Source organism: Xenopus tropicalis, chromosome 1 (assembly GCF_000004195.4).
Source record: "Xenopus tropicalis strain Nigerian chromosome 1, UCB_Xtro_10.0, whole genome shotgun sequence".
Classification (NCBI taxonomy): domain Eukaryota; kingdom Metazoa; phylum Chordata; class Amphibia; order Anura; family Pipidae; genus Xenopus; species Xenopus tropicalis.
The window spans coordinates 137837320-137849713 of NC_030677.2; the positions used below are offsets into that span (position 1 = coordinate 137837320).

The window sequence follows — 12394 nt, forward strand, 5'->3', positions numbered from 1 at the left end:
CAAAAGGAATTCTGGGAATGAATTCCTGACTCTTAAAAAAAATCCCATTTACATGGGTTTATCCTATAGGCTACAGCTCACCCACTGGAGTCTGGAATTCATTCCCAGAATTCCTTTTGTTTGCTTTTGTCTGTGTGAGGCAGTCTCCTTTTTGTTTGTTAAACAATGCAAATGGCCCTTTACCATGATGATGGTGAGGCTGTGACATACCCTTGGCACACAGAGCATTGGCTTTGCTGCTCTCAGTTGGCATGTATTCTACAGGTTGTAAGAAGCGAATCTGCTCACTTTTGCCTCTCTGGATAGCTGTATTGACAATCACAGCTTCTGCCTGCGTTTTGGGTTGTTCTCTGCTCTACGTAGCTAAACGCAGGCCCACTGCTATCATGTGTCAGGTCAAATCTGTCATCTAATTCTCACCAACATTTTTACTCAGTTACACTGGGAAAAGTACTGCTGTTTTTTTAGCTTTGTGAGTGAAAGCAAGGTATCTATAGGTTTTCTGGCACAACCAGAAACCTGGAGGCTTGGACAATTTTGCTGGACTGCATCAAAATGGCTGCTTTGTTCCAGCTATCGGCAATGCAGAGACATGCCGTGGAACAGAATATTCCAAAAGAAGAGTAGTTCTCTAATAAAAAACCTTGATTGGTAGCCTCCCCTCCAAAATGTACCCTTTTACCCTGAACTCATTGTAACAGCCCACTGACACAATAGGGTCAGACTTTATCTGACCCATGTTATCTTGTAATGCAACAACACGCAACTGCATAAGATTTTGTGGGAAGCTAGAAGACCTAATTCTGAAGTTTGGTGGTTTCTTGCTTTCACGTGTCTAAATCTGACAGTGTATTTCTATGAAACTTTAGCTGGATGAAAAAAAACTTTTGGCTTTCAGTGCTACAACTTTGTGATTGCAGACATGGTCAAACATGGTGGTTACTACCTCTGCTTGGAAGCTCTGGTTTTGCAGACACACAGGATGGGAACAAGGTACCTTTCATGAGATGAGTTAATACAAGTGATTAATGAATCTGTCCCTTTTCGCTTTGCCAAAAAAAGTAATGAAACTACTAAAAAATTTGCTAGGCGGTGAAAAATTAGCAAAACGCATTTAAGTCCATAGGTGACATTTTTTACGCGGGCAACATTTTTTACACACAACTTTTTTTTTGTCTTGGTGGCATTTTTATCTCGGTGACTTTTTGTCTCTTTTTTTGCGCCGATTTTTGCCGCAGTTTCACAAAAAAATTGCCAATGCCTAAATGCATAATTTTGCTGGAAATCCATGCCTGCCGAAAAAATTGGTTCATCACTAGTTGATATAGTTGGGGAGGGTGAGCAGGGGCCCCAGTGATTAAAATACATATCTGGGGTTCTTCTTTACATAGTTTCAGTCCCTTGTGGGACTCTCTGAGCATACTATAGAATATTACACTTAACTTATATCAGTATAGATTTAATCTGGAAATCAAGGGAAAATATTATTTATTCAGTGTATGTGTGTGTGCTTGTGTATCTGTAAAGCATAATGGATATTAGAAGCTTTGTGTACAGTGGAGTAGTGTGGGTGTCTGAAATTGCATAAACATACACAGTATAATAGGAACTGCAAGAGGTAACATTCTAACAGTTCATGTTGTTTAATATGTAGTTTACTAAAGATTACATGAACAACAATAGAAGAACAAATCATTTAATTTATCTACAAATGAAAGGACCAAACACATTCAAGTGGTTAATATTGTATTCCTAAGACTCAAAAGTAATTATTTTAGATTTCAAGTATTGTATAACAGAATCCAAAATCACAGAATTGCCATAAAATGCTAAGTAGCAAAACTTCAACAAAACCTCCTTTTAAATACAAAACTATTAAGATTTCTCAGGCACAAGTACAGAATAAAAGCTAGGTTGGGAACAATGACAAGTCAAAGGAAACCTTGCTGTTTTAAGCGTGCTTTTTATCTTATGTCAGGAAAGATTGGATAATGCTTGAAAAATTTCCTGCATCTACACAATTTTATTTTAATGCTTAATTTATATAAAATGTGTAGGTGAGTCTGTTGGAGCCGTGAGTTAGCTGTATGGTTTATCTAGGGTTAAACTGCTGAGTCGTGACTGCTTGTAGCAGTCAAATTCTCTCCAAGGATAAATAATTAAAGCTTCAGGAAGAATAAGCACACAGGAAGCAGCAGAGATTGGATGTACGTAGGTGTTAAGGGCATTCATTTTTATCCAATCGCTGAATAAAGAGTGCAATATTCATGCAATCTTGTTCATTCACTAATACGTGACCTGCACCACAATAGGAGTCTGCAGTATACAGTTCTGCATTACAGGGAAAAAAGGCATTCACGCAGTATCAGTAGAATATTGGAAATGTCAAAAATACTGCTGTACTTCTAAATCCCAATATGTAACCAAAAGTTCTATGCATAGTTAATACATACATACATACACACCTTAAATAATACTTTTATTAACTTTGCAATGCATTAATTAATTAGGATATACTGTTATTTTTATGGATTTATTGAGCTCATCTGCAGAAAATTTGGATCAAATACAAAAACAACCCAAGAAACACATTATACTTTATATATACAGTATATATAATATATATATATTTATATAAAATAGGTACCAATCATTGAAGCCCCAGCTGTTACAGAGCCCCCCAAACTCTGAAGGCTATTGGTATTATTATTATTGACTGTATTAACAAAATTGTATGGAATATCAATTTCCAACCAAGTAACTGATCAATTAAAATAAGCACAGCAAACCAGGGGGTAATTATATGGTGAGAAGGCTACACGTTTACATTTTGTAGACAACATTTTAGATCACTGGCTTTTTACCTGTACCTGAGTTTGGTACAGTTCATTCAGATGAAGGTATGTTCATTTGAAATTAACTGCTACCATTTAAGCCTCTTGAACCCAGCAGTCAAGCTCCAGTTAAAGTACCTAAAGGTGGCCATACACCTTACATTTATGATCTTTCCTGCAACCATTGGTCGCAGGAAAGCTTGTTTCCACCCTCCACTGCTGTTCAGGCTGAATCGTCTGATATGGAGGTAGAAACTGTAGGGATTCTACCTCTACCAGACCATTCAGCCCTAAATGCATATTTTGCTTGGGCACCTTCAGCGGCATCCGTCTTTTGTACTGCCGATCGACAAGACGACCGATATCCAAAGCTTTTGCCATACACGAACAAAACCTTGTTTCATAAGATAATATCGGTATGTGTATGCAGGGCCAAATGGGTGCTCTAAGCAGATATTTACTTTTGTGCCCCCTCCCCCAAATATTACGGAAGTAAAAATAAAATAATTAAAAAAAACACCTACTATAGGGGCCCCACACACAGTGCCCCCAATAGCCCCCATAGTAAGTGCCCCCAATAGCCCCCATAGACAATGCCCCCATAGTAAGTGCCCCCAATTGCCCCCATAGACAGTAGCCCCATAAACAGTAGCCCCCATAAACAGTAGCCCCCCCTTACACAGTAACCCCCTCCATACACAGCCGCTCCTTCTTCTGCGGCTCTGCTCCTTTTGCGGCAGCAACAGGCCCCATGCGTATGACGTCACACATACCACGGGGCGCAAACTTATAAAAGGGCCTGTCAACGCCGCACAAGTTGCAGAGCAGCAGAAGAAGCCGATGGTAGGGCGAATCTCGCTGTGCTTGATAGTTCAATGAATGTCCCGGAAATGCGGGACATTGATTGAACTATCCAGGACAGCGGGATGTGTTATAAAAACCGGCAGGACAGTGTTGGTGCACTAATACCGATTACCTAAGTTAGTAAATGACACAGCAGGGCTAATTTACTAAGAAAATAAAGCAGCAGCAGCCTTGGCAGTAACAGGATCCTATGCTTCAAAGGTGAAATATTGACTGTGCAACACACTGCATATGTCAGGCAAACACGCTGTTTTTCAAGTGTACACCACCAAGTTCCTCTAGTAACTCTTTCTCCTATGGACTTTAATGAACCTATGAGTAAAGGAGAGGAGCTTTGCAAAATTGAAATGGCTTTATATACTAGTAAGGGAACTTGTGGTGTACATATGACAAAGGGCATGCTAGACCAAAACATGTAGTGTGGTGCACAGTAAATTAATTAACATGTGCAGTATAGTTCTGCTTCCTCTGCTTTATTTACTTTGACATTACAGCTTTGTAGTGCTAGGACAGGAGGACAGCTGTTACCATAGAGGACCCTGATACTGACAAGGCTGCTAGTGCTGATTACATCTTTGGTATGTTAGCAAATGAGCCCTGCTGTGCTTCACAGACTTTTGTAGATTAGGGCAGCGTTTTTCAACCACTGTTCCGCGGCACACTAGTGTGCCGCGAGATGTTGCCTGGTGTGCCGTAGGCAGGGCACCAATGTACTAGGGGGGCACTGCTCTTGGCACCAATGTACTAGGGGGGCACTGCTGCTGGGCACCAATGTACTAGGGGGGCACTGCTCTTGGCACCAATGTACTAGGGGGCACTGCTGCTGGGCACCAATGTACTAGGGAGGCACTGCTGCTGGGCACAGAGTTAAATTTTTTAACATTTTCTAATGGTGGTGTGCCTCGTGATTTTTTTCATGAAACAAGTGTGCCTTTGCCCAAAAAAGGTTGAAAAACACTGGATTAGGGGATGGTGCTTTGGCATAACTTACTAACTTAATTTTGTGAAAACCCTTCATGTAGAGAGACAATTTCTGATGTTTTTGAAAGAGTGAGCCCTAACACATCCTAGGCAAAAAGAGCACCCCCAAATGCTGTATTTTATCTGTCAATCAAAATCAGACATCTGGCACCAGAATGAAGAGAAAATGAATAGAGACAGATTACAGATGCAGAGAGGATATTAAAGAGTAACTTGATTATTTTAGAAACAGTACAACATTTTTAATTTTTAATTGTGTTTAATTTCTGTATGATAATACTATTAAATTTTCATTTTCACGTTGGTTTCCTTTTTAAACTTATGGCACACAGCATTCTATCACAGTCTGCTTGAAATAGCCTTATAAAAACCCCATGTATTGCTATATTGTATTAGGCTTTTGATATCTTATACTGTCTCTATAGATATCTCCCTGATACCTTTTTTTATGTTTTATTGATTGTATCACTCTTTCATGTGCCTTCACCAATTAGAATAAAAAACACACTGTAACAATAAATAAAAGGGACTGGAGGACAAATGCAGATTCACTGCTGTAGTGCAACTTTATTGCAATCCACATTTGTTTCAGGCATTACAGGCCCAAGTGTGGGAAAACAAAAAGAAAACACCCTGTATTGGTCATGCTTTTTGCAGTTCATGAAGAGTGAAAATTGATCTTATTCTATAGAAGGTTCCTTATAGCAAGTGTAAAACGTCATATTAGTTCTGTGAAGACCTGTCTTTGAGCCCAATCTGCTAAACAGGGTCCCCACATGCAAAGCTCCCAAGGTTCAAATCCTCATTGATTGTATTATCTGTGCAACAATCAGCATGACTTTGGCCAGATTCTAGCAGAAACAGATAAAAAATATCATGATAACTTTGGTTCCAGAAGGCAACCCTGTTGATTCACATGGCAATGCAAGTAAATTTTCTATTAGGTTAGTCAATCACAATAAACTTCACTTACGCTATATAAACTATTTAACTATCTTGTTTCCTTCAGTCTTGGAATTACATAACTACAGCAAGCAGGCAGGTGCCATTTCGTTCGTAAGGATCATCATGGCAAAATCTTGTTTATGTGCCAGAATGGTAGACCTAATGCCCATGCGCAGGATACACAATAAGATGGTGAGGAGGAAGGAGAAAAGTGAGGAGGGCAGTGATATCTACAAAGTTCTAAATGTAAATTGTCTGCCTCACCTCTATGCCTAAGGCATAGAGGTTGGGCAGGCAATATATGATTGACAGCTGTGATTTTTAAATGCCTTTATAATGGGTATGGATGTGTTAATAAAAAAGGATTTTGGATTTTTAATGTCTGTGTGACAGGTCCCCCTTAAAACTCTAAGGGGGTTTTGTAATAAAAGGCACTAAATTTAACTAGGAGCAGTTACCCATAGCAACCAATCAGCAAGTATCGTGTACTGGTCACCTCTTTAAAAAAAAGCAAACATCGTATTGGTTGCTATGGGTTACTGCTCCTTGACTTAGTGCCTTTAATTACATATGGGGGTTAGTAACTAAACTTACAGCTCTGTAGAGAGTCTTTACCTATTATTTTATTTTATATAACTGTAAATTTTAAGGAAGAATAAATGAAATGGCATTTAACTCATTACAACAGAATTGAAGTCAGATACAGATAAACCACTGATGCTTATTATTGAAAACTACCTAGTTGCATTGAAGTACAGAAAAATTCAGCTGCTAATTTTATAATTATGTATTATGTAAGTGTCAGCAAGCATAATTAACACAGAAAAACACACTCTGGGGCTTTTCAGAGAAACAAAAAGTGGTGGGAAGCCCAGAACCTCCAAGGAGGTAATTATACTGATAATCACTAGAATTACCTTATTGCGAGACGCTGTTATTGTGAGACAAAATGCAGTGTTCTTCCATTTTTACCTTTATTTGCTAAAAGAAAAGCCGCAGTGTGGTGCATCTACCTTTGCAAAGTTTTAGCTTGATTAACTTTCTTTCTACCATACTATGCAATTGAAAGTAGTTAAGTTTCCCTATTACAAAGACAGTTTTGGTTTTAAAAAGTGTCCCTGGTTTTTAAAACTGAACATCTGCGCAAAGTGATTTCAGTCATTTTATAGCCAAAAATCACTGTATTAAATGTAAACTTTTTAAAAAGTGTGGTGATGTTGAAGTTATTCTTTCTCTCTCACTCTCTCTGGCTAGACTTAATACTGAATATGTGAAACCCTCATTCTGTTGTACTTTTTAGGAGTCAGTTCAGATGTTACCTTAAAAATCAGCACAGTCTGCTCATTACTTATCTGCCATTCAAACTAGAAACCCATGAATTTTCATATCGTTGGTCTAGAAATGTTTTCTTTTTTCCTCAGAAATGGTCTGAACTTGAGTACAGACTGTTGGGATAAATGTGATCAATAACTGTACAGTAAAACATGCAGAAACAGCATGTACAATGATTCAATGTGTACTTGCCCAAACATATTATAATAATGCTTAATAATTAGCATCCTAGGAACCAATCAATTTTTTTGGAAACATTCAGCAAACATAAAAGTGTTATCTCATACAATGCTTACATAATGATTAAATCACATATGGTGATTGTTTTTTAATCGGTGTGTATTTTTATTACTTTTTGGCCTATGCTAAAATTAGGTTTCATTGTTTTCTATGTTGCCACTCACACTGACCTATCCACCCACACTGACCCACACTGATCTGTAGCTCATAGCAACTTTGTTTGCAAATGAAAGCAGTAGAATTTATTTCAGTCTTTTCTTAGCAATTATTCACAAAATATCTCTGTATAAATCATTTACATGTCGTCCTCGGGAAAACACTTAAAAGAAACTTACATTTTAAGAAAGCACCCATAATTACGACACAGAGATGCAAAAGTGAACATTAAGGGAGGTTTAGCCTACACAAAAAGATATTACCTTATACATTTTCATATAAAATTCCCAAATCTCCAGTAGGCTGCCACCTTTTCTGGAAAAAAATACCAGCCTTCCTATATTTGTTTCTTTTTTTCCCTATTAATAACATTGGCATCATCATCTTTGCCAGCCAGGCCGGTAAAATACCGGCCAGGTGGCAACCCTTATCTCCAGGGGATAAGCTGGTCACTAATGCTTTGCATAGTGTGAAAAATGTTCCATAAAAATCAAAAGATCTTTGCTTGGACCTGACTGGTAAGCATGACCCAAGATGTAACCAAGTACCATCTTTAGCGTTAATAATGCTGGCCATCCATACTAGCTGGTGCATATTGCAGTTATATCCACAATCATGTGTGAGCTGGAGTTCATGCAATTCTAGGTCAGCCAGTTTCTCTTTACAAAATCCAAAGGGGGACTATCAGATGGTCAAACTTGTTTTTCTCTTTTTGATAAACTACCTATTGTGAGCATTTGTTTATTTGTGTTCGGGGCCCACACACTAACAACCCCATCATAGCTGATATAAACGAATATATTATACAAAATAATTGTCTCCTGCACAGTAATAGTCAGAAGACATTCTGTGCATCCTGATATTAAAATATGTTACACCAGGTTCAGTCATGAGATAACACAGTGACCGCATGTTTTCTTGCTTTACTAATCTGATCAGTGAAACTGTTTGTACAACTATTTATTTCCCTTACAGAACCAGCTTTTTGAGTTGCCACTGGGCTGGTATTTTACCAGTCACGCAGGTAAAAATGGTGTTTTATGGCCTTGCTCTAATCTTATTAATAGGGAGATAAGATAAAAATAAAGAGAAGCCTTTATTTCATTTTTTAGAAACTGCGGCAAGCATGGGCAAAATATTTGTGCTTTCTGAGCAACAAAACTCTAAAATTCAAGTCTCCCTGGCAATAATAAATATGTATGCAAAACCTGTTAAACGTAAGAAAGACCCATATATGTTAGAATTGATTTTTTTCATTTACTTTATCATTGCATTAAAATTTGCGTAGAAAGTTTAATAAGCATTCTACAGCTACGTTATCACCTGTACTAGGCTACATTTTCCCTTAACCAAAATGGTGACTACGGCCAATCTAATTTATGCGAATTTAGCTCCGCCCTAGTGTCGTAGACGCCGCACGTCTTGGCTAAAGCCCTTTGGAAGCCCAGCAACTGGCCTTTGATTGGTTCATTTTATGATGCGCGCGCAGAAGATTAAAAACGTTCTTCTGATTGGACAAGAGCGGAACTTGTCGTAGCCAATTATCTGTAAGCGCAGCACAATTCAAAGCGCGACTTGCTAACTAGTGGCGGTTAGAGGGAGCAACCGATTCAGTAAAGCGTCACCTTTACCCGCCTGTAGTGGGGGATAGGAGAGCGAACTTGTCCGCGGCATAGCCGCTACTAACAGGAACATGTCATTCAAAAACATTTACTACTCGGACAAGTACTCGGATGAGAACTACGAGTACAGGTAAAACTTCGGTGGGATTTGTGACAGGAAGTCTCCTCATGCGGTCCTGCATGGGTTTGTGCTAAGCCTGGGCCAGCGTTGGCTGAAACGTAAAAAGAAACTGCGCCATTTTTGCTGGCATTAATTCTGCAGCAGCTGTGGAGTAGTGTGGGATGCCTAATTTTGCTTTACAGCCAGCTGTACGGGGCATTGGAGTTTAGCTATACATGGAGGGTAATTGGAGCCGAATGAAGTAAATCATAGTGTGTATTCATGTGTAGGGATCTGGCCATGTGTGCGGCACTGGGGCAAGAAGATTGCTATCATCTCTGCAAAGTGCTGCACAATGTCAGCGCTCATTAATACATTCTAATGTTTTTATGTATCTGTGGGCTATAATGCCACCTATTCGTGCCTAACATGGGGTTCTAGTTAAGAGCCACTTGTTTCTGTGTGAAAGACTGTAGCATTCTGCTGTAAATATTTCAACATGATTTAAGATGTGATGTTTTCAGGTGTAATTTCAGCCCAGTGTTTGCCTGCTAGAGAGTATGTGCTGGAAGTTGTACCAAGAGATCAAAGTCTTAAAGTGGCCACTGACTTTTGGATCATAGAAGCAATGTTTGGATTAGAGTTTTTCACAGAAAGGTGACTAGGCTTAAGGGTGAAGACACACAGAGCTACTTAGTAGCAGCTACTTTTTCATGGCTACTAAACTTCAGAAATTCTCCTGCCATAGACAATACGGAGAATTGTTCTGCTTAAACACATGTAGAGTTATCAGTAAATAATCGGCATTCGGTTTTTGTAGCTGCTACTAGTAGCTCTGTGTGTCTTCACCCTAACATGCCATAGAAGTTTCACTGCATGGCATTACTCAACCATCATACCCTTATGTGTACTACAGGAGAATATCTGCTAGTCTGTATTCATGGTATCTGTACCAGTTAAAAAAGAACCTAGGCAGCGGGCCTTGTTCATTTTATATCCATTACCAGGACCCCAGTGTCTTATACCCTGGACTCATCATGTAGCCCTCTGGACATCTCACAGGCTGATTGGTTAGGTTACTTGGAAGTTTGGCCTGTGCTTTTGTGTCCGTTGATGGCCTGATGTGGTCTTACAAGATTTCAATTGGCATTTAGTTGTCTTATGGGGCCACACAACATTTGCACATTATTTCCACTGTTTAGATATATGGACAAAATATGTAGTGTAAGCAGACTTAAAGGGATAGTGATGCTTAACCACATTTAATCCCCACAGTCCCATTTTCCAATTAACGTTTAGTATGTTGTAGTTTATTTTTCCAACTTTTTAATTGGTTTCTTTTTTGCCTCTTTCTATCTTTATTTCCAAACTATTGCCCTGTTTGACAACAGTTTTATTATTGTTACTTATCTTTCTTGCAAAAACAATTGTTTGAAATGTGTTACTTCAGTGGGTAAAAAATGTTATTCTGTTTGGGGATTAATTATGTATGCAAACTTTGAATACCTTGTTAAGCCACTTTTGCAGCAGTAACAGTTTTAATGCTTTTTATGGGTAAGCATGGGCCAGTATTACTCCCACATAACATGGGAGCTTGAGCATTCTTCTCTAAAGGTGTTTATGTTAAGCTGGCCATACAGCAACAAAGATATAATCATTTGGGGAGGTCACCTTGATATGGTCAAATCTTTTGCAAGTTAAAAGCAATTTGTGACTGATATCTAACACTGCTCACAACACAAAATATTTGCCATTTTACTAAACTATATCCTGCATTTATTATAAACCACTGAAACTGAAATAGGTTTTAATGTAACATTGGTTTATTAGTAGGAAAGGGAGAAAAGAGATGTTGATATCCAATCCCCATACATTTAGAAATAGTATGTATGTACCTGCACATGCCTAAACCATGAGCCATTCGATATTCATAGTACATTGACAAACGCCTAGTGAAAGTAATAAGTAACAAATGTAAGGGGATGCAGGCAGGGCACTCACCCCCCAGTGGAATAGACTTTGGTGATCTTTGCCATCACATGTAAAATCTATTTCACCGGGGGTGCCAAAATGTTAGATCACCAAACAAGTATATTTTTCAGTGCTTTGTAGTAACTGCCTGATTTAGATGTAAACGCCAATTTAGAGTAGTGTTTTTGGGTCACCAGTGTTTGCATTTTTACTAATTTTTTTTTACCTGTGGCTAAATGTATTTCGTTTTTAAAACAGGCATGTTATGTTACCTAAGGAGTTGGCCAAGCAAGTCCCAAAAACTCATTTAATGTCTGAAGAAGAGTGGCGAAGGCTTGGTGTCCAGCAAAGCCTTGGATGGGTCCATTATATGATACATGAACCTGGTAAGACTGCTTTTAAAATAATTCCAGTTCCATTCTTAATTCTTGTTCAGATACACTACAGGGGCAATTTATCTGTAATTGTGGTAAAAAATAAATTGCCACTGTCTCCCCCCCCCCCCCCCCCCCCCCCTTAAAGGGATCATATCTGTTCAGAATTGCTTCCCACTTGAGGTGGGGCTAACAGATCCCTCACTTCGGATGAGGGGAGGCTTTTCTGCCTGCAGTGGCAGGGGAGCCTCTCTTCAGATAGCAAGGATCTGGATGCAGGATACAACCTGTATTAGGGCTGTGACACATGGCTACAAAACGCCAGAAAATACCCTGTCGTAGATAATACTAAGAACTGTCTTTGCTAAAACAGACAATTATCAATATTGTGTATTTTGCAGTCTATGTGTAGTACTTCAACTACTGTAGTTGTGTTAGCCACTCTCTGTGTAGAAAAGAATCAAGAACTCATTTGATGTATAAATGCACCCTTGACTTTGTTAACAAGTGCATTGTTTTTGTTTTTACAGAGCCGCACATTCTACTTTTTAGAAGACCCCTTCCAAAAGAGCAACAGAAATGAAAAATGATTTGTGTTTATTCTTTTGGGACAATATGTACATATTGTAGTATTCAGTGAATACAAAGACTCTTGGTCATACAAGCACAACTGTGCAAGAGCTGTATAAACAGCAAAGAGCTCAGTTAGTGAACCTACAAATTGGAGCTGCTATTTTACGTTCTTTATGTGTATTTCCCCTCTTTTGTCATGGCTGTTGTAAATCACCACTTTTCTTGGTCTGTTTAATAAAGTTTACATGTTGCATGCATGTCTGATCTTAAATTTTGAGTTCTTGTATTTTGTCTGGATATATATAATATGGAAACATGGTGTGTACAACCCTTAGGTGCCTTTTGATCATCTATGTTGGCATAGTTTTCAGTTATCTGTATACAAGCAATAGACAAATAGGC

At 38.6% G+C, this 12394-nt stretch overlaps 1 protein-coding gene across 1 annotated transcript; it reads left to right on the forward strand.

The window, feature by feature from the left end:
• The first annotated feature begins 9017 nt into the window (after positions 1 to 9017).
• cks2 (CDC28 protein kinase regulatory subunit 2) lies at positions 9018 to 12263 on the forward strand. Its single transcript, NM_001016170.2, has 3 exons — positions 9018 to 9104; positions 11304 to 11431; positions 11950 to 12263. Exons 1-3 carry the CDS (start codon positions 9046 to 9048, stop codon positions 12000 to 12002), a joined length of 240 nt encoding a protein of 79 aa, NP_001016170.1. The 5' UTR covers positions 9018 to 9045; the 3' UTR covers positions 12003 to 12263.
• Positions 12264 to 12394: the final 131 nt, after the last annotated feature.

Coding starts and splice junctions, on each gene's coding strand:
- cks2 (NM_001016170.2), top strand. CDS start 9,046: ATGTCATTCAAAAACATTTACTACTCGGACAAGTACTCGGATGAGAAC. Junction 9,105..11,303: donor GATGAGAACTACGAGTACAG/GTAAAACTTCGG, acceptor TTTTTAAAACAG/GCATGTTATGTTACCTAAGG. Junction 11,432..11,949: donor TTATATGATACATGAACCTG/GTAAGACTGCTT, acceptor TTGTTTTTACAG/AGCCGCACATTCTACTTTTT.